This window comes from Drosophila busckii, chromosome 3L, assembly GCF_011750605.1.
Source record: "Drosophila busckii strain San Diego stock center, stock number 13000-0081.31 chromosome 3L, ASM1175060v1, whole genome shotgun sequence".
NCBI classification, from domain to species: Eukaryota; Metazoa; Arthropoda; class Insecta; order Diptera; family Drosophilidae; genus Drosophila; species Drosophila busckii.
In genome coordinates, this window is record NC_046606.1 from 882,358 (window position 1) to 910,002 (window position 27,645).

Below are 27,645 nucleotides of genomic sequence, written 5' to 3' on the forward strand. Positions count from 1 at the left end.
AGCTGTGGCTAATTCAGCATAACATACGACGCATTACAGTTTGAAGCTTAAGCTCGAACTAGGACATTGCCTAGCCCTGTGCAGGATTTGCTGCTTGAGAAATTGAATATTTCACATGTCTGTTTGAATTTTATAAGCACCGAAGGGAAGCAGCCTCCACACACACACACACACACACAAGCACACAACGGAAAAGGAAGTGTAGCCAGCAATAGCAGCAGCAAAAAAAAAATATACAAATAAAAAGAAATGTAAAAGGAAAACGTGAAACCAAAAACCTAACCAGCAACCAAATAGAAAAATTGCAAAAATAAAAAAAAAACACACACACACACACAGTAGCGAGCAGCGAGGAAACGTGGCAACGACTGAGCGCCTAATCTAATATGCTACAGTGCAGGAAATTTGTGGCAATATGAGCAAGAGTCCTAGCTAACATATATAGAGAAGAAGAAGCAGACAAAAAATTGTAGACCAGACAAGCAAGACAAGTCTGTCCAGACGCAACTGATTGTCGGTTATGGCAAAGCTGCTTGGCTGCCAACTTGCCCCCGTCCCAGCCCCAGCCCCTATCCTCGCTCTACAGCTCAAAAGGGCTCAAGATGGACAAGTTAGTTTTTGCTCTGGAGCATATAGCACTGACAAACGTGCGAAATAAATGATATTTTATCAGACTGACACACACACTCAGACAGACACACACACACACATGCTCAGCAGTCCGCACTAAATGTAGCGTAAATTTCAAATTATGTTTTTAGGCTTTTAGGCTGATAAGTAAATTGTATTTTTGCTATGTCTGTGTGTGTGCCTAGGCTATTGAAATTGCTGTCTTATTGCAAAACTAAACAAATAGGTTTAGTTAGTTTGGATATTTACTTAGGATTTAGTTAAGTAAGCATATTTTAGTTAAGGCTGAGTTTGGTAGAAGTTGCACTGAGAATTGGCATAGCACAAAATGTTACAAATAAAATATTAATAAATAAGCTAAGATATTTTTTAAATAGTTTAAAAATACTTTATAAGCAATTTAAGAGACACAAAAAAATGAATTAAAAAATACTTTTAAAGCAATTTTAAGAACACTTATTTATAAGTTTTTCGAAATTATAGTGATTATTTGCTTAACCTTGCTGGCCAGTGTAACACACACAACTTCAATTGCTAGAGCAACGTTGGCAAATCAAAACAAACTTATTTGTTTTCCATAATTTGTGGGCAAATCCAAGGCTTACTGCCGCCGCCAGGACACAGCTCATAAATAAATCAATGCCAATGTAAAAACGTAAACAAATTGCCAAAAAATTTAGCATTATGCATACATGTGTTAAGGCAATATGTAAACAACTAAATTTACATGCCACAGAGACAGAGAAGAGAAAAAATTATTTATAGCCTGCTTAAAGGCTTAGGGGGGGGAGGCGGCAACGCCTTAAGGCCACTTTAATTTCAATTTGCAATGCTCAGCGACACTTTGGCAAACTGTTGCGAGCTCAATTGAATCAGTTTGTTCATTTGCAGCCTCACTATGGCAACTCAAAGCTTAAATTTGTGTGCGCTGCTTTTGAATATAAAAGTCTAAGCACACACACACACACACAACGCTGCGGTTGAATGGCAAACGCTATTCATATGAATGCCACGCCCCCTAAAGCTAAAAGGATAGAGCGAGCAGTTTGAATAGCAAGCTGATTGTGTGGAAGCCTCGCACTGTTTGCCTTTTTTCGCTTGACATTTATGCGGGCTCGCTTAACATATAAATTAAATTTTAATATGCTATTCATATTTCTCTTTTTTTTTTGCAGATCACAGCATCAGCGAGCATGAGAATAAAAATGTGGTGCTGCCATGTCCGGTGAATGAGCAAAAATGCGGCAAGCTGCATTCACTAAATTGGTTCAAAGGCGACGATCGCATTGTGGCCATGCTGCTGGATGATAGCAATGCAACAAGTGTGAATGAGGAATTTAAAAATAGGTGCGTCTATTTAAACAATTTAAGTGGCAGCCAATCAATTGTTTGTTTAATTCACAGAGTAACGGTTGAGCAAAATCCATACAGACTAGTTATTAAGGACTTGAAAATATCTGATGAGGATATCTATCTATGTGATACAACATTTTTTATACCAGAAGAAACGTGTGATAACTTCAATGGCTATCGTGTCGAATTGAGAGTCTTAGGTAAGTTAAACAATACCAAACAAGTTAAAACTCTTTGCATGTTTCACTTTCATAATTGCTTAAGTTGCGCTTACTTTGAATTTTATTTTGTGTAAACTTGTAAATGCTTTTGTTTTATTTTTGCTGAATTAAAAACTAACCTTTAAAAAACCCCCCTTAAGCTCCACCCCTTTAAGCATAATTGCATGTAAGTTCCTGAGCTTGTTAACTAACCAATTGATATGAAAAAAAAGTGTTAAAATTTAATGCATGTGTTTTGCTTACTGTGTTTGTCTCAAGCGCCGCCATGTGCTTTAATCCTATGGAAAGTGCAATAGTTTAACTCTCTCTCAAATGCGCAGTTTTTAACTTTCAATTTGCTTTGAGCTGCAGTTTGAATTGATTGCATTTTCATAGAGATTTTATTTTGTGTATTAAGTGAATAATCAACAAATATTTTGAATGCCGCACGCCTTGTACATAACTGTGTTACATAAATAAATAAAAAACAGTTGTTTTCGTCCTCTATATATCTGTATATGGGCATGTTAAATCATTCCAAAGTGCAAAACGTACAAAACTTTTAACTCTTAAAACGCTTTACTCTATTTTATGCCATATAACATTTGAACGTGTCAAAACTCATGCAAATATTTTCTCTTAACTGATTGTCCCACCAACGAACAAACAAAAAATGCAAAACAAAAATCAACTAAATTTAACGAAATATCGCTCGTCAACATCGACATGGATATGCTCTCTATATACATTTAACATATACATATATTGCTATCAAAAATAAATAAAAAAAACTCAACTCAACAAATTCGCTTCCACCAAAAACCAAAAACTAACAACAAATAATTCCACTGAAAAAATGAAACCACTGACAACAAACCGTATCCTACATCATGCCACGCCCTCTCTCTATACACATCGTACGCCTTCGTGTGCACTCACCAACAAAATTGTTTTCTATATATATATACCTAACGTTAACCAAATTGTATTGAACGATGTGTCACCACTAAAAACAAAAAATAATCCCAACAAATAAAACCTAAAAAAACACACAAACTGTTGTGAAACTAAAAACAATTTAAACTCCAAAACCAAACCAAACCGAAATACAAAATGCTTTAAATTTAAAAACATGCTCGACAAATTTTGTGCCAAAACCAAAAACATCTTGTTTTTGGCGCTACAAATTAAAAAACAATAATGTTTAAAACAACTGCGCCAAATGAAACGTAGAAAACCTTGGTAAATTTTGAATTTAAACTTGAATAAACATTTTATTACACATATAGTTTATTAAATTAACGTTTAGTTTGAGTTTAGTTTTTTTTTTCTTAAGTGTATGAGTATGCTATGGTGCTGGATTTTATTTTATTTATAAACAAATTATTAATTTTTAAAGCAGCGCCATTTTTAATTTCAAACTCATGCCAATCAACAAACATATTCATTTTCAATTCTTAACATGATTTCTTTTATATATATACGCTAATAATATATATAATTATGTGTATATGATTTATTAAAAAAAAAACACAAATTCAACATTTCTACCTTTCAAAAAAAAATATGAAAAAATATTATATGCAAAAAAAAATATATGAACTACGCACCAACACACACACATGACACACACATATATACAACACACACACACACATGAAAATGTCGCTTGGAATTCGTTGGAATGAGCAGTGCCACCCACGGAGGTTGTGATTTTGGACGCAAAGGGCGACCGCATTGAGAACGGCAGCATTGTGGGTCCCATGCAGGAGCGCCAGAGCCTCAAGGCAACATGCACGGTGAAGAACACACGCCCACAGCCAGATGTGGGCTGGTGGCGTGGCACGAAGCGCTTGGCAACATGTGAGTATAAAAGAGAGAGAGAGCGAGAGCGAGAGAGCGAGCTCAAGCGCTTTCTTTAGTCATAAAAACTGCTGAAGCGCGTTTATTGATTCCCCCAAAGGCAGCTAAGTAGCCAATTTGCTGCATAAGCCCCACACAGCGAACTCAACTCGTCTCAACTCAACTCAACTCAAAGAATTTGGCAGTTTTTGAAGTCTGAGTACAGGTTTACGAGTTGAATACAGAAAAGTTTAATGCACTGACTGATGATGAGGCCACGGCAAGGATTTAGTGCAAGGCTTATCAGTGTCCAACGCTGCTTTGCATAGCCAAATGCGCAGCTCATAAAATGGCTGCTTCTCTTTTATTGCAATGCATAAAAAGAAAAGAAACTTAGTGGCGATTTTCATTAAAAGCCACTGAGTGCTTTAAGACTAAGGCCAAATTAATTGATTGCTATTTTTAAAAGCACTTGGGCCAGAGCATTAGCCAAAGCTGGCGAGCTTACCTTTTGCTCTTCTACGGGCACAACCGACTGTACTGAGACCGCAAGCAAACTTTAAGTTGCTTTCAACAATTTTGGTCTAACACATTCTGCGCAGTTGCCTTTTTTTTGGCTGCTAATTGGCCCTGGTTTGTGGCATGCAACCCTTTTTGCGGCTCGTCCGCTGACAGACGCCAGAAATATTTGATGCCTTTCGGTTTGGTTATGCCTTAGAGCTTTGCATAATTGCCAGTAATTAGCTTGAAATTTATTTTTTAATAATTTATGCTGCTTTATTTTCCCAAATAGATTCACCCACACATGATCTGCAGGATGGTCTGTATACTTCGACGCTTGAGCTGGACTGGGCGCTGTCACGTGAGGATCTGGCCAAGGATATTGAATGCCGTGTCGAGTCGGCGGCTATTAAAAGTCCCATTGTAAATAAGTTTAGTGTCGATTTGCAAGGTGAGTGAGTCGGCAAACATAAACTATAAACTTTTATATATAAGGCTGAGTCATAAAACTGCAGACAGGGAGTCATAAAGGGTTTACTATAAACATTTAATATTAAAGCTAATTAAATAGCGTAGCAGCTTATCTCAATCAATGCCTAAAATTCATTAAATAAATTGTCAGCTATTGACAAATTGCCAGCGCACAAAACTTTTTATGCGACACAAATTAAACAAAAAAAACAGCGCGCGCTATAAATTTGCAAAAGCACAAAAACATTTTAGGTGACATTTTGACATGTTTTGGGTTCATTAAACCCCCAGGCGCCCATTGCATGGCAACCCTTTCTAATTGCAATAACAACAACGATATAAGCCTGTAGGCTCTCGTTTATTTTTTTCGAGTCATGCAAATAAATTTTTCTAATTAAAAGCTGACAATATCAAGTGACTGCCACTTGACTCAGACTACGAATTACGTATACGCTTACCCCAGACTGCTTTGCTTTTGATAGCTAATTAGCGTAGTAAGCGCATTTAGTCTGCAGCTTTTAAAATTTGCCTCTTCGATTGACGCATGATTTGACAGTTTTTTTTTTGCTGCTGCTATAGAATTAATGAGCGCCATTAAATGTAACATAAAACCAAACAACTAAGCCAAGTTTTTCATTTACAAAGTGGCTACAGCAAATTGATTGATAGCTGCCCCTCTCTCGGTACTTGTAAGCACATTAGAGCAGCTCGTTGGGGGCGGGGGGGGAAACAGTCGCATGCAAATTGCCATTATTAATGTTTTATATTATGTAAAAAGCGGCAGCCCCAGCCAAGCCAGACAGACAGACAGAGACAAAAGCCAATTACATAGCCAAAGCATTTTTAAGCAATTTTCTAACAGTCACCCAAAACTTTTTTTTCTCTACCCCCACCACACGCACAGTGCGGCCCACAAGGATAACCATTACCGGAGTGGAACATCATACGGTGCAAGGCAGCAAAGTGGTGCTAACATGTGACGTAAGTACAATAAAAATTGAATACAGTAAACATAGGCTAAGCACAACTGTTTGAAATAAAGTAGAGAAAGTCAACAATTATTATAAGCAGCTAAATCATTAAGCTTACTTTGCATTAGTTTATTATTTAAAACAGAAGTATTTAAATATGTTAAGCTTGTGCTTTTAATTTCATTTCAATTTGAGCAGTTTAAATATTTTTAACATTTTATTGAGTTGGTAAGTTTATTATGTATGAAAATATGCTTAAATTTCTTTATAATTAATTAATTGACTCTAAGGCTAAGCTCAACCGTTTGATATAAAGTGGAAAAAGTCAGTTATATATTTAGTAAAATATTTTTAAAGATTAATAAGCAGCTAAATTTATAAACTCACTTTGAATTAGTTTATTATTTCTAACAAAAATATGTTAAGCTTGTGCTTATTATTTTAATTTTTTATTCTTAACATTTTATTTAAGCTACTAAATACATAAATTAATAAGTTTAATATGCATTTATATATGCTAAACTTTTCTTTATAATTACAATAGTTAAACATTTAATTAGAATAGTTGACTCTAAGGCTAAGCTCAATCGTTTGATATAAAGTGGAAAAAGTCAGTTACATATTTAGTAAAATATTTTTTAAGATTAATAAGCAGTTATAAACTCATTTTAAATTAGTTTATTATTTATAATTATAATAGCTAAACATTTAATTAAAGTAATTAAATCTATAGCTTCACTTTATATAAAAATTCTACTTACAAATATGTTTAACTTCTCTTTATAATTTCCACATGTTAAGCCTCACTTTTTTAAACAAATACTTAATGTTTAGCAGCGCTTATACACTGTACATCTGTTAGCTTTTAACTCATGTCCTTTTCATCCTTGTCGTCGTCCACGTCGTCGTCGACGTTATAGTGTTGCAGTTCGAGTAATTGACAATAATTAACTGTCAATTATTTTGCGATTTTTCGTCGTTGTCGAGCACACATGACTCTCGCTCTCGCTCTTACTCTCTCCCATTCTAGAGTTCCCAACTGCCTGTCCCAGTGCCTGTGCAGCGAGCCGTGTGCTCTTTACATGGCTGTGCCTTAACACATAGACAAGGACTCTCTATAGTCTATAACAATGCCTTGTCATTTGGCTTGCTTACCTCTCGCTCTCTCTCTCTCTCACTCTCTGTCCCCTTTGCTGCTTGTCAGCCTCAGCTGGCAGTTGCCATTTGCCATTGCATTTTAATGGAAAAGCGTTCAATTGGCTGCAGTTTAGCAGCACTTTGAGCTGCCTGTTCACTTCACGTGCCTGCACTATAAAATTATGCAAAATTGTCTATTGATTGCGTATTATGTTTAATGGAATTTTATGCAATTGTTTTAACTGCCTAGGCAAAGCCAAAGGTAAAGCCAAAGCCAAAGCTAAAGAATTCTTGCTGTGTTGTTCTTTTTGATGGATGGCAGCTCAGCAATGCATGCACTTGTCAGCTAATGGAAATTTAATGGCAAATACCAAAAGACAGGCAGGCAGGCAGGCAGGCAAGCCAGTCAGGCATGCCTTGTAGTTAGTTAGGCATATTACACATACGCCGTGTGTACGGCTACGTCTTGTTAAATAAACAATGAGCCATTTTGTTATATTACAGATTTTCGATGCGCGTCCTGCAGTCAACCTAACCTGGTATAATGCCACAGCGCTTATAAGTCCTGAGGAAAATGATTTAACGGAAATACGCACCAGAGCGGTAAGTTGGAAAGTTAACGCAAGCATATGGCCAAGTTTAATTTGTTGCATTTGCAGTACGAAAAGTCTGATGGCACTTTTCATACACAATCGGAGCTAATATTTAATGCTACGCGCTTTGAGAACGATCGTCTGTTTCGCTGTGAGGCCGAGAACATTGTGCTGCAAATAAATCGAGAGAAGCCCATAGCAGCTGATTTGACATTGGAAGTGTTGTGTAAGTTGCTTTTACACTCGGAAATATTTCAAAATAAATTAAATTAAATCATTGCTTTGCAGATCCGCCTGTTGTCAAAGTTAGTCCGCCCGAAATGGTTACCAACACTAGCGAAATAGTGTTGCTCAATTGCGAATATGTTGCTAATCCCGCTTCGTTAACACAAGTCGTTTGGTAAGTACAAAAATCTCAGTTGCTAAACTAACAGCGTAGGGCAAACGAATTTAAATTGCTTTCCAAATGTGCACCACAAATTCAACGCATTACGCATACGCCGCATGTGACAACGAGTGTGTGTGAGTGAGTTGGGCCTCGAGGACAGAACTGACGCGCGTTTTACTAAAGTGCGTAGGCGTCCAAAATCCAATTGGCAATGGGGTGTAGCGTTGTCGCCTCTGGCGCCTACACAGCTGTTTGTATGTGTGTGCTTGTGTGTGTGTGACTTGAAGCAGGTTACAAACTGGCAACAGTTAACAGGCGAATGGCAAAACTCAATTTAACTAAAATTTCCACAGTAAACAAAAATCTAATTAAAAACAAATACGAAAGTAAATAGACAACAGAGCGTAACAGGCAACGCAGCAACAACAACAACAACAACAAGTGCGTATTGGTTGCACATACTGTTTAGATAAGCAAAGCAACACTCAGCCACGCCCACTCAGTTGGGCGCACTTCTCATTATGCTTGTTGTTTGAGCGCTGCCAACGAGGCTGCATTTATCTGGCTACAAATCAAAAACAAACTTTCAAATGCGCCGAAACCTAAAGAAATAATTGCTATAAAATATTTATATATATTTAAAATTCAAGTGTGTTAAGCATAAATAGTTGTCAACAAAAATATTTATATAGCACAAATTGTTTGCTATATTTGTGTGTTGCAATTTCGCTCAGTGTAGCACACACAAATTACGCAGAGACACGCGACCAGTCCGCTGCACGCACAAATACAAAATCAGGCGCTGGCTGTCAAGGCAACCAAAGCGCGACTGCCGCACACTAAAACTCAAAATCAGAATCAGAAACGCGCGCTGGGGGCAACGAGGCAGCAAATTTTGTGCGCAGCATGCGTCTAACTAACTTTGCAGCCCAGCAGAGAATGTGCAAATGCATACGATGTGCCCGATACGTATACGCACAGTTGCAGTTGCAGTTGCAGATTTCTCGACGCTAAGCATGTATTAATTAAGCGCTGGGCACACACATACGCGGCGTATACGCAACATGCGGTTCAGTTTCATTTGACGTAACTGCATAAATTGCAAAGCTAACAAGCGAGCTAAGACTTAAATATTTAAAAGCAATATCGTTGCCAATTTGAAAGTGAAGCTATTATTTGTTAATTTTTGCGCACTAGGCTGAGCGATAAATTTATGGAGAGTTTATACAACTTGCAAATCGCAGAAATTTAGAGCAATGTATATGACTAATATGTTTATAATTATTATAAATTTCAATTGGCGCTTGCTAACAAAATCAAATTGCATAAGCATTGGACAAAAGTCTAGTCTGCTTTATAATTTGATAGCTTTGATAGCAATATATATTAACTTATAGTAAGACTTAAGTCAAGCACTAATATAGCTAAGCATGTATTAATTTAGCGCTGGGCGCACACATGGCGTATGCGCAACAAATTCATTACAAGCAACTGCATAATTTGCAGGCTAACTAAGCAACGCCAGACCAAGACTTAAGCTCTTAAATAATTTATTTATTACAAGATATATCTATTGAACGCTCAGCAGCTCAACTTGTTATATTTTTTGGCAAACTTGCTGCTTGATTAATAGTGCATAAAATGCCAGGCAGTCGCTTTTGCTTTGCGTCAAATTATGTGGAGCATAAAATGTCAGCAGCACACGCTTTTCTAATTATAACAACAACAAGCAGCAGCAGCCGCAGCAGCAGCAAATATGATGAATGAAGATAGAGCAGTCAACACACACACACACATAGACACACATAGACAGTGTTACGCTGTCTGTGTCAAGTGGCTGCAATTTTACAAGCCTTTGCCAAGGCAGCAAAATGCTGCACATTGCGCTTTGCCACAGAATTTTTCGCTCTTTTTTTTCTTTGGCTAATGCCAGCTGAGAAATTAAATGCACACACAAAAGTGACACAGAAAATTTATTTAGCAGGCATTTCATTTGCGCCTATCTGCGTTATATGCATGTGTGTGTAACAAGCTGCGCACTATGGAACATTTGGGCAAATTTTGTGTGAAAAAAATAATAGTTGCTCAAAAAAGTGATGCAATTAAACAAAGTGCTGTGACTTAAGTAAACATTTGTGGCTATTTCACATATTTGCTCACTCGTCTGCTTTACATTTTTATATTAATTGCTGTTGTTTGCTTTGAATTGATTTGAATTGCCTAACTCTAGCACTCACACATGCTCACTACACACACATTAGCATGAAATATTTACATAAAATTAATCTTAATTTGTTGCGCTTGCCAAAACAAAAGCCAAACAAGCCAAACAGACTTAGACAATAGTCAGAGCAACCCTTAAAAGGCACAAACAAAGATTCAGACACACACACACACACACTTAGCTTTTAGCTAGACATAGACAGTCTTGCACATAATTTATAAATCACCACAAAAGTAATTGTAATTGTTGAATTATTTAAGCGCGCGCGCTTCGGCAATAAACCACAAAATTTTGCTGTTGCTGCAGCCCAAGTTGGCTTTACGGCTTGCTGACGAGTTGCCTTTTGTATACACACACACATACACTCGATATGTATGCGTATTAATGAGCTACTTGTGTGTGCCTGTGTGTGTGTTATAAAAATCATTTCAATACGTTTTGCTGGCGCTTGGCCATTAAGAGCATTTCCGCTTCCGGCACAGACAGAAACAAATTGTGCGCTGTTGTTGTTTTTATTTGCAGTCGATAATTAAAATAAATTGCGTTTGCATGCAAGTAGCCACAGCAGTTAAATTAACTCTGGCCAAGACGCTTGGCTTGCTAACAAGCCTTAAAATGTAAGCAAGCAAGGACTTAGCTGCCGTTAAATTTAATAAGAAATTGCTGCTGAGTTGAGTGTGCGCCTGCCACGCGCTTATTGTAAATCAATTAAAATTTATATTGAGCCCAAGCGTCTGCACCTGACGATGAGCGATGAGCGTTGGGGGGTGTGGAGGAGCAAGCGTAAGAGTGGGTGCAATATAATTTCGATTTATGCCGCCTGCGCGGCCGTAAAGTATGCAATGCTATTTTTAATTTTACGCGCACACACACACGTCAATTTTTGGTTTTAACTGCCGGCCGCGTCTTTTATAGCCAGACAGACAGACAGACAGAAAAGAGTGCGTAAAATTGTTTTAATGCCACTGGGGGAAAAATGCATGCAACAAAATGAAAAATAACACACGCAAAAAATTAAAAAGAAAAAAAAAATCAACATAAACCGCGCTGCAGACAGAGAGAAGCAGCAGCAGCTCCATTGTCTGTGGCATGCAACGCACTGATGCAGCGACATGTCGAGCGCGTCTGTGTGTGTGTGTACTAACTGTCTGGCAGCATATGTATATGTGTGTGTGTTCTGTTGTTTTTATTGTCTGGCAATGAAAAGAAGCTGTTGTCTTTGGCATTTCGATAAAGTTTTATTTTTATCGGTGCAGAGAATGTTTAATAAAGGCTAACGCTTAATTATGCTAAAGTAGTTTCTTAAATTCCACAACGAAAATTCAGTCAAAGATTTAATGCAAGCAAAAATTACTGCTACGCTTTTGAAGTTACATTAAGTATACGCCGCTTAAGTCTTACCTAAGTGGATTTTAAATTCCATGCAGCGCTTCTAGTTGCTTGTTAAACAACAAAATGCAACAATTGCAATGAATGTTGGTTACTGCTAAAGCGGCTTATGTAAAGAGCACAAGCAAAGTACAGAGTACAGAGCACAGAGTGCTGTGAATAAGTAAAGCAATGCACAAAGCGCATTTGACATAATTTTTTTCTCGTTCTCTGTGTGTGTGTGTAGCAGTTGTAAAGTAGCCTAGATTTATTGTTGAGCATAGCTACGGTTATGAAAACAACAAGACACAACTGTGAAACGTGCTCATAAATTTTCAATAGACAGACAGACAGTAACAAGTTTAAGCCTTTGTCAATGTATGCGAATGTAAATTTATATGTATGCGTTACTTTTTGTTTACCTGCAGGTATCGCAATGGCGACATTGTCAACGTCAACGATACGCAGCGCTATCAAGGCGGCAATTCGGAGAATGTTGCGCTGGTTATACAGTCGACCGACAAAGAAGATATAGGCAACTATAGCTGCCAGCTGGCGAATGCTATAGGCAAAGGCGTGTCCGAGCAGCAAATTGATCTTGATGTGCAGTGTAAGTAGCAAAGCCAACAGCACACTTCACTTTATTGCATTCATATTTGTTTATAGACAAACCCATTGTGGAGGTGCAAATGATACCCGAGGGTCCTGTGAAGGAAAGCGACGAGTCGAATGTAACGCTCTTCTGCAATATACTGGATGCAAATCCCGCTGTGCTCACCAAAGTGCGCTGGTATGCAAATTCAACGCTGCTGAAGGAGCTGCCAGACTGTGAGGAGACCAGAGTAAGTTCAAGCTTGAAACCCCTCATAGACTTTAGCTAACAATTTACTGCGCTAGGACGATCTCTGCCATATAGACCCAAGCAAATTGCTGCTAGAAAGCATTGGACGTGGTTTCTTCTACAATTACAGCTGCGAGGGTTTCAATGCCGCTGGCTGGGGACCACGCAGCAAGGATAAGGAACTAATGGTGTGTATAGCAGCAAATCTAAGCTTACATTATTATTCATATTTCTGTATTACACCCTCTTAGGTGCACTATGAACCCGGACCCGCAACGCTTGTGCATTTTCCAGACGTCGGCGTTAAGAAGAAGAGCGTCAGCTTAACCTGCTCGGTGGAGGATCCGGGCTATCCGGAATCCAATAGGTTTGTAGCCACACAAGCCAACAGCAAACATAGCAAACACCACCACACCACATCACAAAAACAAAAACAAATACAACATCCTAGAACACAAATTGCCTACCACACCGTTCAAGCACTGCAACCGCATGAGGCTGATGCCGCCTTTGAGGCATTGCTGCTGCAAAAGCAACAAGAGTTGCAACAACAGCAGCAACAGCAACGGCAGCTGGAGCTTAACCCAACGCCTACTCCCGCACACATTTCATCAAGCATAACAAGTCTAACCAGCATGGTAGCGAGCCGTGCACAACATGCTCAGGCTCGTCATGAAATTAAAGAAACGCACGCTCTAATCGATTTACATTTGAATCATTCCCTTTGTACATTGCTCACGCTCACCACCTACATGCCACAATCACAAATCTTAACCCTCTACACGGGCGGCCAACCGTTCGACTCATCCGACTCCACCGCCACCTATGCACTCTACCGCAAAATGGGTAAATTCATGTATTCGGCTCAAACGCTCTCGCAACCCATCAGATACCGTTGGCTGCGCGGCGGTCGTGGTCCGCTGCCGGACATTGTCACCAAGGAGTATACGGTGGAACCCTTGGGTCTGGACAGTCGCACCAACTACTCCTGCTATGCGTACAACGAGGGTGGCAAGGGCCAAATGGCCACCATCAATCTGGATGTGCATGCACCACCGTTTTTCATCAGGAATATGCAACCCTACACGGGTGTGCTCCACTCCACCAGCAACTTCAATCTGACCTGTCGCATCGAGTGTGTGCCACGCTGTGAGATCTCTTGGCAAAAGGACGGTGTGCCCATTGAGAAGAACGATACGCGCTATTTTGTCAAGGAGCGCTACATGGATGCGTCCCCAGCGACGGGAGATTTCGAGAGCATGCTCTCGGTGCTGGTAAGTCAACAAAGTCTGTCTGTCTGTCCATAACATAACTGAAGGGTACACAGCCTTAATACGAGTGCGCAATTTATATGACATTTGTTTTAATTTGTTTGCGGTTAGCTTTTGACATGCTCAAGTTATAAAATTTTAATTTGAATTTGATGAGCAACGAATCAATTTAGAGAGCTGTCTTCAGTTATAATACCCCAGTCTATGCTCAAACATATAATCCAATTTGTAGTACAAGCAAAGCGATATCCCATTTAAATAAGCCCCCCCCATATCAGTTGCAAATCTCTTGTTTATGTCAGCACAAACGGCTCAATATATATAAATAGCTAGGCAAAAATTCCAATTAAAGCAGATGCGACATATTTGGGGGAAGCAACCCTCAAAAATTTCACGCTCTCTGACATGTTGCTAAGCTATAATTTTATTTGTCGATTACAGCACTTCAATTTGTCAAATTTTCCCAATAAAAAATTCGACATTGCCACGGATAATGCCAAGTATATGTGCATATCGACGCCAAATGCGGCGGGACCCACAGTCAACAGCACCACCTATCTAAGCATTGAGTGTAAGTATTAAACGACAAGCTGGAGAATAAACAAAGTACTAAATACGAACCCAAACAGATGCGCCCGATGATATAACTGTATCCGAAACTCTGGTGCATGTGGAGGAACATAATCAGCCAGGACGTGTTATATGCAAATCCCAAGCTAATCCAGGTAGGTTGCACTGAATTTGCTGCTAAGCTTTATATGCTAAAGTTACGTTTTGGTTTATAGCGCCCCAATATGAATGGATACTGCCCAATCATACAGTTATACTTGGCAATACTTTGAGCATTAATGATCCCATCAAGCGCAATGAAACGGGAATTTACAAGTGTCGCGCATTTAATAAACATGGAGATCGCACTGCAGATACCATGATTGATGTCCAATGTAAGTATTTGAATAGTAAAAGATTAAAATCCTTTTTGGAATTTCATTCAGCTTGAATTTGGAGTTTTTGGAATGTATTCCTTTAAATTGCGCTAATTCAATTTGAATTGAATACGATATTTTAAATCATTTTGTTTCAAGCTGAATTAGAATTGCGCTCAAATGAATTCTTAATAATTTATATTGATATTAAGCTAATTCCCTTTTTAAAATTCAATTTAATTCCAACTGAATTCATTTATTGAATAAGACTTCCAAGTTTTATTAATTTAACTCTCCTCTCAACAGTTAAGCCGCGCTGTGAAATTGAGCGACTGGAGATTGATGATCAGGATACGCTTATATGCACAGCCTTTGGCAATCCGGTTGAGGTAAGTGTTGACTGCAAATTTGATTTTCAGCCATATCGCTAGCATTTCAATTGTGCGCCCTTAACAAGAGTTTTCAATTTTATAAGTTTACCTTTAGCTGCTGCTGGCGGGGGTTGCAGCCCAAACTTGCAGCAGCTTTTTTTCTCTCTCTTGGTCATGACGCATAAATCAGTGAACTCCTTTTTTTTACAATTGCATTTGCTGCTGCTTGAGTTGCGGGCACTGCGCTGTGTGTGTAACCCGCAGGTTTGGCTATAAGATTTATGGCCATGTGAGTCGCTGGCTCGTAATTATTTGATTGAAAATTATTCAACGGGCGTAAAGTTAAAATTTAATAACCAAGCATGCAATCAGCTGAAAGAGCAACAGAGAGAGAGAGAGCACAAATCGATGACTGACATTAAATGAGGGTAGCAACAAGATGGGGGTAGACAAAGCTTAAGCGCTTTAATATGCTAATGCAAGTGGCTCAGGCTCGAATGAAATGCGTAGCTCTGCTCGAGACTCATGTGTCCTTTTTACTTTTTCTTTGCAGGCCGATTTCGCTTGGTCCATTAAAGCCGAAAATGAAACTGTCGAAGCTCTGGGCAGTGGCGACAAGAAGAACTATGCGCACAAGAGTTTCTATACACTGCAGGAGGATTATGCAATTGCCAGGACCTATCGCTGCATGGCCAACAATACTGTTGGCCAAGGCGCTGTCTGTGAACTGGAAGTTGCTGGTAAGTGAAACGTCAAGAGCGAGCGACTGATTACTGTCAATATTTGCTTCATCTGTTTCCGCTGCTTGTAAAAATATTTTTATGCTCAGCGAGCGAGCGAGCGAATGCGACTGCGACTGCGACTTCCGCTTTTTGCTCTACCGTTTTGGCAATTAGCGAATTGTATTTCATGAATTTCTATTTACCCAACACCCCCACCCTTAGCTGTTACCGTTTTACCTGAGCCACTAAACTTGTTTTATTACAACAAACGGAAATTGATTTTTGCCGCTGAATTTTTATGCGCTTTGATTTCGTTTGCGCTTAAGCCGCTTAACTCAGCGCGTATTTGATTTGATTTTTTTTTACTTTTATTTTTCTTGGCGTTTTTAATGTCTCGCTACCGAGTTCTTGCCTGCTCGGTGTCCACTTAACCACTTTTTATTTCATTTCATTGATTGAATTGGAAATTGAAATTGAAATTTGACTGCAGCTGACGTCGTCAGTTTTGTCGACGCTGCTCCTTGGCCAACGCCCTGCTCATTTATGTGCTGCCCATAAAAATATATAGCTCATCTAATTAGCTATATACACTCCCCAGACCAACATTTTCTTTTGTGTTTATTGCTAAATTTGATGTGAACAATTCTCATTTTCGGTTTTCTATTTTGATTGACAGCTGGTTCAGCACTTTATATTTGGTGGCAAGGTAAATGCCTGGAGAGTTTTTTTTTCGTTTAGTTTTGAGTTTTTGAAATTGGCAGTAAACAGAATTTCGCGTGTGTTGGCAAAACCAAAATTTTTACTAATCAACAAAAATTTGCTGTTTCTTGTATTCTAAACTAAATTTGCTACTAAAAATTGCTACTAATGCATTAGTGCGGCCCAAAAGTAAGTAGAGACGCATGCTAACTAACAATTTAATATATATTAACAAATTAGATTTAAAGCTAACATTAAACTAAAACTTTAATAAGCTAAACAAACCAACTTGGGATGCTTAAACAATTTCCCTTACTGCTTAGTCAGCTTGTTAATTATGCGCAGCGTAGAGAGAAAGCTACTAAAAACATAAGCCGCAGTTGCTAAACAAATAAAATGCTGCTGCTTGAACCGCCTGCTAAGCCGCACACACACACACACACACACATGCACACATAGAGCGAGAGCGAGATGAAGCAACTCAAAATAACATAAACTAAAAGCCGCCATTTTTCATTTGTAGCCTTGCGCTCGCTGTTTTAATTGCATAAGATAGGAAGTAGCTGAGTTGTAGCTGCCCGTAGGGGCTAGAAGCAGAGTGGGCTGTGGGCGTGGCTTGGCTTGGCAGACTGCTAAATGTTGTTGACACGCGAATCCACACGATGCCAAAATGAATAGCTCATAACATATGCGAGCGCACAAACACACACAGAGTGAGTGAGTGAGAGCGAGTCGAGCGTAGATAAACGTTGTTGCGAACAATAGAATACACACACACAATGACACACACACATGGCGCTGGCGCTGCTGCTGCTAAAGACAATTCATTTGTTTGAATGATAAACAGCTGAATTATAGCAAATATGGAAAACAATGCGGCACACAGAGAGCGAGAGAGAGAGAGAGAATGCAACGTGTGCTTAACAAACAGCTGCCTAGCACAGTTATTTATACAAGACAATAGCCATACTTATATTGTGGGCGGTGGGCGGTGGGCTGCTGCACTAGGAGTCAGTCATGCTGTAAACCATGTGACAAGTTGATATATTAAAGTTGTCGAGCTGCTCAAGCACAGTCAGTCAAACAGTTGTCTGACTTTGAGCCTTGCATGTGCTGCTTGCATTTTTATTAAATAGCATACACACTAATGTCTTAAACTCTTTCTTACTCTAGAACAATTGGCTTGGTGGCAGCGCTGGGACAAGACCACATTCTTTATTATACTGGCCATCATATTGATACTGCTGCTGGCTGTCATCATCATTTGCTGCATTATCATTTGCATCTGTCGTCGCCGTCGGCGTCAGGATAAATGTAAGTAGCAATAACAATTACAATTAGCCTTGTACAACAAACCAAACAGTTTAAGTTTACATTTAAGTCTTCAACCTAAACAAACTATTGCTAAGTTTTTTCGCTTTTGAGTTCAACTTTTAATTCCGACTTGACTTTGTGTGCCGAGCATGTGCTGTTATTTTAAATTGAAAGCCTTGCATGCGCATGTTCATTTAATTTACGCAGCAGTTTATATAATTATAAAATATTGCTTTGCCTATTTATATATTTCAATTGATTTACCTATAAGCCTACAAAACTGATTTTATAATTAAAGCGTAAGCTTAATGCTGGCGCACATAAGTAGGCTATATATTTTTAATTACTGCCAATATACAGGGTGCTTGCATTATTGCTAGCTATCAAGCTATTGCTACTCATGCTAAGCACCCTGTATGCACAAATTACTAATTACTGAAAAATTTTAATTACATTTATTTTATTTCGTTTTTACTTTTTTTCAATTATGAAAATAATGCTTTGCATTTGTGTGTGAAACTGTAAATTGCTTGGCTGCATACATTTTAAATGCAACAACAACAACATCACAACAACAATCAACTCAATAAAAACAACAACATCAATATGATATACTAACATTAATTACAATACCACAACAACAACAACTAATTAACAACCACAATGAACAAACATAAACCAACAAAAAACAACAACCACAACAACGTTTGACCGCATTTCAACAACAAAATTATATTCATTTAACTTTTTTTGCAACTCAAAATGTTTAATTAATTTGTCTTGCCTACTCACTCTTTATTGCTATCGTTGTGCGCTCATAAATATCGTTCTGTCTATGCTGCTTTACTTAATTATTGCTCGCTGTAACAACAACAACAACACAACAACAACTTGCTTGCACTGCTAAACAAACAACATGTGCAACAACAACAACACACACGCTTACACTTGCATCAACAACAACAACAACTCAACAACAACGACAACAACAACAAAATCTCATTTGATATATATAAAAATTCATTTGGTAAAGATCATACGGAAGTATCCATAAGCGCGACACAAAGGTAAGTGCTATGAAAACTTAAAACTTGACAAGTAATTTTGTAAAAATGGAATTTGAAATTCCATTAATTAAAAATGAATTTAAATTATTTGCATGACATTTTGCTATTTTAACTAATTTTGATTTATATTTTTGCTTTTCCTTTTAAATTTTTCGTTGCATAATTAATTACAATTTGCTAATTGTGCGCACCCAACATAACTGTAACTTATGTTGACTTACTTATACTATTACACTTTGCTCGTATCAATGTGTGTGCTTTACTCGTTTGTTGCTCGCTTTGCTTTCTACACCAACAACAACCACAACAATAACAACAACAACATAAACGCAAACATACAGTGTGCTATCATATCAGCCAGTGTTGCCACAAGTGGGCGTGGCATTGCCCATACAAGATACAACAACAGCAGCAGCTACTTTGTTGCCAGCAACGTTGTTGCCACAACAAAAGCCAACCGCAGCAGCAGCAGCAGCAGCAGCAGCAGCGGAGAACAACAATGAGCCAGCCACGCCTACGCCCACTACACGCAATGGCGCAACGTTGCATGCCACAGTGCCCAAATCGCCACCACGCTGGCCACTGCGTCCAGGCGTCATGTTGCACGTGAGCAGCGATACCAAAGAGAATCTCGCCGTGAATCGCATGACACTGAAGCCCCATGCGAACCCCAATGCGAGTCAATTGTCAGCACAGCTGAATGATAGCCAAACTAACTCAAATAGCACAATGCTAACCGAGGTGACGGTCACGGATACGGCAACACCAACAGCAGCAGCAGCAGCAGCAGTTGCAACCCGCAGCCAGCTGGCAACTAATCCAATTGCCAATCCAAACTTGCCATCGACAGATGCCAGTGAAGCAAACACAGCAGCAGCAGCAGCCGAGTTGACCAGCTGCCTGGACAGTCCAATTCCAGCAACAGCAGCAACAGTTACGCCAGCAACTGCTGCGCCCAGCAGTATGCAACGTATTCTGGCCTTTGTATTTAGACGCGCCAAGCGTGCCAATGAGCAAGACGATGGCACACGTGACAGTCAGCGCAGTCATGTGGGACTGCTGCAAACCTTTTGGCGTGGGCGTGGCCAACAACTGGAGTCGCCCTTTGCTGCACAGCATCGGCTGAAGGGCATAAGGAGCAGTGGCAGTGGTAAAGAGACTTGAACACAGCTTGTAATTTATGATTTTTATATATTTATTATTTGCCTTTTTATGTTTGCTACCATATCTCATGCACACACACACACATACAAACAAATCACATCACTGTACGCTAGTCACCTACAAAAAGACGCAATCAGCAATTAATACAACAACAACAACAGGGCGGCCCCCGACTATGTGCAGCAGTACAGCAATTGCCCCATCACTGCGCTCGTGACATTTCAAGCGCCTTCATTAGACAAGACGCCAGCAACAGCAGCAGCTACAGCAGCAACCAGCGGCGCAGCAGCAACCACAGCCCACGCTGGGCCTGGCGCGAGCTGCTTGCAACTGCCGCGCGGCATACTCAAGTGCCCCACACCGCCGCCACGCCCACCAGCACCCAACTTACAATTGCGGCGTGGCCTTGGACTGAACAGCAGCAACAGCAGCGAGCAGCAACCGCCGCTGCTCAAACGCAGCGTTTTAGTCGCGCCCAGCAAAATCGAACGCGTTCAAAGTAAGAAACCAAGCCACAAGTCATTGCATAATCATATACCCACTACATATGCCCCCACCACTCACCCCACCCCACCCACCAAAAAAAAAACTCATAAATCATTTACATTTATTGCTTTCACAATTTATTGACTTGCCCTTGTGTGTGTGCGTCTATTAATATATCCGAGTGTATATTACAAAACATGACTCGCGTCCAACTGACTGACTTGCTAAAAATATAAATTTTAAAAAAATATATAATTGAAAGCACAGGTGCTAGCCGAACCAGTCATGGCAAGTTATTTATTTATTTATCGACCCACATCATGCTCTCAACTCTCAGCCCACACTTCTTTGTATATATGAACTTGTTAACTTGTTTGCTCATTTACCCAATCTATATCTTCTTATGAACGCTGTAAGTAATTTACTATAAAGCATCAAGCGTCGAGGTGCTCATATAAACAAAATACACTGAAACAAACAAAAAACAACAAGTAAGCCACAAGCTATAACTTGCCAAAGTCTGTTAATGAAACAACATTTTTATTTTGCTCAATGTTTGTTGCCTGCTGTGCTCACAACTTTTCTGCATGATTTAGTTAATACTATATATATATTATAATATTCTAGCTAAGTTAATTTATTTATAAAACTTCAGGTTTATTTTGACATTTGACTAATTTGACTTTAATTTCTATTTTTATTTTGAAAATACCAAACAACTTTAAAACTTCAAACTTAAACGAAAAACGAATTCTTTGAATTGTTAAACTATGCAACGCTAATCGCAAAACAATCGATCCGTATATAATCGATATAGTACACGACAAGTCGTCTTCACTGGGGGATCCATTGACGGAACCTGGCGAGTATGAGAATCTACCGTTTCATGGTCTGCAAACGGCACCTAACAAGGTACAGTTATGAACTTGAATAGCATATGAATTTTGTAATGCATTTGTTAACACACACACACAAACACACACACATGCATACACACACACATACACATTGCTAATATTGCCCACAAATTTAAGCATAAGAATTGAATTGTCTTAAGTCTTTTTCTGTCTCTATGTCTATGTCGATATATTTAATTTTGCTGCTGCCCGCCCTAGTGTTATGCGTTTTATAATTTCAACAGAAAACCAACTGTTTATTATATATATAAGTATATAGCTACTATAACTAGACCTTAAGCTAATGTTGGCTCATTCATCATTCATTTGTCATTATTGTGTCACTTTTTTCATTTATGCGCCCAGCTGCTTACACTTTATGCTTATGAAAGAAAAAATTAGGCAACAAATAATGATTTATGTATTAAGTTCAATTTGGCTTTGGGTACTTTATGCTTTAATAACCAAAAATGTATGCTATAGTTTTTTAAGTTAAGCTGTTGTATAAGAATTTCAAATGTTGTTTGCTAGCTACACAAACTAAGTTACTCACTATTAACAAATTAACTTGCCATCTGCCGTTTAACTAACTATCAACTAATTGCTGTTTGTTTGTTTTTTTTTACTCTAACGCTTGTTTCAAATGCATGCTCGCCAGTTCTCTACTACCCCTACAAATTTTAATAACAACACAAATGTGGTGCGCGTCGCACCACGACCCAAGAGACTCAATGGAAATATTGGTCAAGTCATGAGCAACCAGCAGCAGCAGCAGCAGCAGCAACATCACCAGACTCTACAGCATCCGCATCCTCAACACTACTACGACAAACAGCTGCAGCAGCAGCAGCAACAGCAGCATCACAATCAGCAGCAGCAACAGCAGCAGCAGCAACACCAGCAATACAACACTTTGCAGTACGGGCGTGGCTGCATAGCCCCGCCCACTCTAGCAGCAGCACATAATCGCAGCCTGGATCAGCTGGAAAGCAGCTCCGAACGCCTGCAATACAATCTAAGCAATGTCTTTCCCAAAAGCTACACCGAGTACTATCAGCAACATCAGCAGCAGCAGCAGCAGCAAACACAGCAGCAGCCACAAACCCAGCAGCAGCAGCAGCAGCAAAAGTTTCACACCAACTCCGCTTCCAATGCGCAGCTGCTCAATGCCATTGAGCATGACTATCAGCCCACCTATGCAGTGGTGGAGCGTGTGCCGCCGCCGCCGCCAGCGCCCAGCTCAGCGCTGCTCAATACGAATCCCTTTCTGGCCGCCAGCAACTTTAAGAAATACGATGCAGCCGGCGAGGAGCTGCTGGGAAGCATGCAACGCAGCAAGCGCGGCAAGGCGGGCAGTCTGCTGGAACGCATGGACATTGACAAGAAGTTCTACTCGTTGAAGTTTCCCAATGGCAACGGCAACAAGTTGAAGAAGCCCGCCTACAATCTAAACGCTTCGCTGGGCGTGCCTGCGACTGCGACGGCGACGGCGACGCAAAAGTGCAAGCGGCATCATTCCTTTGCTGGCGGTAGCCATGGCGATATTGACAACTTGGCTGGCAAGCCCATGCGTCCGTACGATCCGCCCGTCTATGAGAATGTGGCGGACAAGTGCGGCGCCGACTACGAATTGGATATGGGCAACGACGGCAGCAGCAGCAGCGCCAGCAATCAGCATCCGCATTCGCATCTGAATCACAATTTGGCCACGGTGCAGTTGCATACGCAGCCAACAGCAGCAGCAACAGCAGCAGCAGCCGCAGCAGCTGCTGTCGTCGTCAGTGGAGGCCACAAGAAGAAACATCACCATCGCCAGCACCAGCAAAAGGCTGATGCATCCGCCGCCGTCGCCGGCGCCGACTTTCAGCTAATGGAGCCCGAACGCCTCAGCATTTATCGCAGCGATTCGGGCATCTCCAACAGCAGCTACGAGTCGCAGCTGCCCACAGCCGCACAGCTGGGCCAACGCACGCCCAAAGCACACAAGAACGCCGCCCCCGGACTCAATCTGCAACGCAAACCCGTCTACATGAACATGGAGCAGCAGCAATCGTCGACGTCAGCAGCAGCAGCAGCACGCGCCGGCTCGCCAGCTCACAATATACATTCGTCCTATGAGTCTGGCTCATCCGCACCCATTACAGATCCCACCTCGCTTAGCTCCAGCAATTCGCTATACAGCAGCGGCACTGGTACAGTCAGCACTCGCTGCAATCGCCATCAGCAGCAGCAGCAGCAGCAGCCAAAGCCCGAAATCACAACACCCGAGGACTACGAGCAGTACCAGCTGGGCCATCAGCCCGCCCACTCCGCCTCCATGCTCTCCGTTGCCAGCAGCGTGAGTGCCGCCAGTCGTGGCAAGTGCAAGCCCTCGCCAACAATTGCTGCCCAGCAGCAGCAGCATCAACAGCAACAGCAGCAGCAGCTGCAGCTTCGCTTGGGCACACATGAGGTGCGTACTAACTGCTACCAGCTTTAACTACTCACTCACCATTTTTTTTTATTTGCCAATGGCACACACAATTTGCATTTGCAGTTTGCGTTGATTAAGTTTTTTGCTTGAGAGTTGAATAGGAAAGGGAAAGGGAAAAGAATTGCAGCTACACAGTTTACAATATAAAAAATATAGAGCGGGACTTCTATTAAGCTTCAATGCTTATTTCAAATTCAAATCCAATTTAGTAAATTTATTTATAACGAGGCTTGAAACGTAAAGATTATGAAATTTTAGCTTGAAATCTTTTATACTAAGCCGCAGCTTGAGAGAATTTATTATTCGAAATTAATAACTTAAATTAATTATTAAATTAGAGAGAACTACTTGCATTAAGCTCATTGCTAATTATATACAATTTGAAAGAAATATTTTAGGCAAGGCAGCAGCCTGAGAGTATTTTCTATTAATGGGGATTATAAACTTATAAAGAGTTGCGATCGATCCCTAAGATTTGTATGCCTTGCCTCTAAAAGAGAAAATTGTAGCCATTCGAAGCTGATTATAGTTTGGAAAAGAAAGTAAAAAATTATTTCAAAATATTTATTTTGTAGAATTAAGTACTTGGATGAAATTTATGAGAGTAGATAGCAGTATTTTTATTTTATATATTTTCTAGATTTTCTAATTTTAACACAATTATTATTTTTGCTTTTCTTATTTTACATGTCAACTTTGCGTTTATAAATTTATATAATTTTTGAATGGAAACAACACCACAACAACAACAACATCAAAACGTAATCACTTGCAATAATAACAACAACAACAACAATAATAATAAACAAATGCATGCCACGCACGCTTAATGCCATTTGCAAAATTGCAATGCGAAAATTAACCACAGCCAACACAATTGCCGGCGCCTAATCCATTTTTAGCACTTAAGCGGAATAACAACGGCGACGGCAACGTCGGCAGCGGCAGCAGTGGCAGCGGCAGCGTTGCCTGCAGCAAGAAATTACGACGACAGACCATCAGTGACCCCTGCGCACATATCAAACGGCATTATGCCGACGATGCCAATGCCACTAATGCCAACAGCAATCGCAGCACAGAAGCCTCTGCTGCCCACGGTGATAGCGCCAAATCCACGCCAGCAACGTCAACAGCAGCAGCAGCAGCAGCGACAGAGCAGCAAACAAGCGGCAGCAATGGGCATGGGCTTGAATTTGGGAATGGGCGTGGGGGCTGGAGTGGCAATCATCAACAACAAATGCTAATGCCAAATGAATTGCGGCTGCAGGCAAACACTCGATTAGACTGCAATCAGAATTTAAGATATGTGCCGCCCATGCCGCCCCAGCCCCAGCCACGCCCACTCGACAGCAGTGCGGGCGCCTACGATTGCCTGGTGGTGCGTCGGCCAATGCGGCTGCCATTGCGCAAACATCACACCTTCCATTTTCAGAGCACACAAACAGCCAACGGCAAATTGCAGCAGCTGCGCCAACAACTTCAAGAGCAGCAACTCGAACGACAGCAGCAGCAGCAGCAACAGCAGCCCGGTCCACTCATCTATCGTCCATTGGCGCTAAGTGAGCAGCATGCCTTTAAGCCAATTTCGCCAACACCTGCAACAGCAACTGAATACGAAAAACGCGAGCAGCAGCAGCAGCAGCAGCAGCAGCAACAGCAAACTGCAGCGACAAGTCAACTTAATCCCGCTGCCTCATTGGAGGCATTAGAGTTGCTAACTAAAACGCATCCGGACTTTATGTTTACACGCAACAGCAGCAGCGCAGTAACAGCAACAGCAGGCAGCATGCTGCTGATGAAGAAGAAGACCTGGGCTACTCCTTCTGCGAGGAAGAATACATGTGGATGAGACGAACGATGAGGAAGGAAGGAGGAGCAAGAGCAGCCCCCCACAACGCCCGCACATAGCGCTGCCGTTGCAAATGCCACAGCGGGCGCTTTGCGATACTTTATGACGCAAAGTTATCGCGAGGTGCACATTTAAAAATCGATAAACGATAAATGTCAGTTAGACAGGCCTAAACGACGCATACAAGGTATATCTAGTACATAGAGTTGATAGTGGAGGGAGCGTTTAGATTTTAGCATAAAATACACACATACATTGGCATAATTATAGCTTAAACTAATACAACTTAAATACTTATATACTAAACATATATGCAATAGTTTATAGCCACAACAAGAACATTCAGCAAAAGGTTCTCAATTCGTTCATAGCTAGATAACAATTTTTGAAATCGAACTGCCAACTTTTTGCATTATTCATTAGGACTGCAACGCAACGCAACTGCTGCGCATTTTCTCTTAGTGTACATAGCTAGTTTAAATGTTTAAGCATAATATATGCATATTGATATTGTATCCAAAGCACACAAGCGAAACACTCGAAGCATATTTATTTATGTATATGAATACTTAGGCATTAATTAAGCATTAAGACAACTCTGACTGTATGTGTGTTAAGTTTGAAGTAGTTTTTGTGTAAAGCATAGTTATTAATAATTAATTAGTAATTGTAAGCGCATACGATACGATACGATAAGCCAATTTATTTATTCAAGTGGGCAATAATTTATTTATTTTACGTTTAAGCCAAGCAATACACCAAAGTGTTTACTTTCACTCATCCACATCAGCTAACACCCCAACAACATTTTATTTTTCTACTCAAGTGTGTACTTAATTCCAATTAAAAAATTGCTTTCTTATAGCATGTGTCCGATTTTGAGGATCCATACAAAGGCAGCAATACCTATATATTCTAAATTCTATTTGTATAACTTTCCAACTAAAGTAAAACACAAGTCAGCTAAATGTTTTATGTCAAAAATACCAAAAAATACCAAAAAAAAGAAACCTAAAATCAAATAAGGTAAATTCTTTTTCGTCTCTCAAGTTTACGTTTGTTTTTCACAACAATGTTAATAATTTATTACAACTGTCGTTTGTATATCGTTGAAATCGTTACATATGCTAGCCGGCGGCGCACACTTTTCACTTTTGCTTAATCACAACAAGGCAATTAAAAAACAACGACAGGCGTTATAGATTATTAATAGTAGTATGCATGACTTGTGCGCTTTGCTAACCAAAGAGTTCTTGGCATGTTTTCACTCACACTTACGTATTAAACCACATTGTATAAGTTTATTGTAAACATTTATGATTTATGCACACAGCCATTAAATGCTGCAAATTTCGATGATGATTTCATCTATGCGGATGTCGAGAGTCAGCACTATGGGCCCATCAATTACAAGGCGGCCTCAATCTATGCGCAGGTTAAAAAGAATAAGAAAACAGGCGCCATGGAGCAGCTGAAGCAGTAAGCAGTGCATTTTTGGTAAACGTTTTGAATTTTGACTTAATTTCTTATTTATTATTTATAACAATACGATATCAACAGTCGTCGTTAGAGCTTCTGTACAAAGAAAGCAAATTAAATGCTCTTAAAGTCTAAAATTGTTTAAAGCAAAATGAATAACGAATTTCTTAACATAATGTCACACTCACACACACACACACACACACACACACACACAAATGATAGTAATTGTTATAAAATATAAAAAGTAATTTAAATTATAAACTACATGCATACATACTAGACGCTAAGTCACACAGCTAATTAGCAAAAAAAAAAAAAAACATTTTGACAGTCAATACATAAGTTTTACAGTTAATGTGTAAAAAACAAGCGAAAAACATGCAGAATTTTTATCATCACTACAACT

The 27,645-nt window shown here is 39.9% G+C and overlaps 1 protein-coding gene across 1 annotated transcript in view; it reads left to right on the top strand.

Annotated features, from left to right (window-relative positions):
- The window catches only part of LOC108598229, a 46,093-nt gene extending 19,486 nt beyond the window's left edge, over nt 1–26,607 (top strand). The window contains 24 exon segments of the mRNA XM_033293863.1: nt 1,806–1,977; nt 2,035–2,183; nt 3,876–4,046; nt 4,819–4,977; nt 5,902–5,978; nt 7,610–7,708; nt 7,765–7,924; nt 7,987–8,098; nt 12,107–12,288; nt 12,345–12,520; nt 12,576–12,707; nt 12,771–12,886; nt 13,409–13,793; nt 14,232–14,361; nt 14,420–14,515; nt 14,576–14,734; nt 15,023–15,105; nt 15,641–15,827; nt 17,682–17,822; nt 21,357–21,451; nt 22,094–23,887; nt 24,777–25,564; nt 25,681–25,806; nt 25,808–26,607. Coding sequence (XP_033149754.1) covers nt 1,806–1,977; nt 2,035–2,183; nt 3,876–4,046; nt 4,819–4,977; nt 5,902–5,978; nt 7,610–7,708; nt 7,765–7,924; nt 7,987–8,098; nt 12,107–12,288; nt 12,345–12,520; nt 12,576–12,707; nt 12,771–12,886; nt 13,409–13,793; nt 14,232–14,361; nt 14,420–14,515; nt 14,576–14,734; nt 15,023–15,105; nt 15,641–15,827; nt 17,682–17,822; nt 21,357–21,451; nt 22,094–23,887; nt 24,777–25,564; nt 25,681–25,806; nt 25,808–25,892 — 5,774 coding nt within the window. The 3' untranslated portion in view covers nt 25,893–26,607.
- The last annotated feature ends 1,038 nt before the right edge of the window (nt 26,608–27,645 follow it).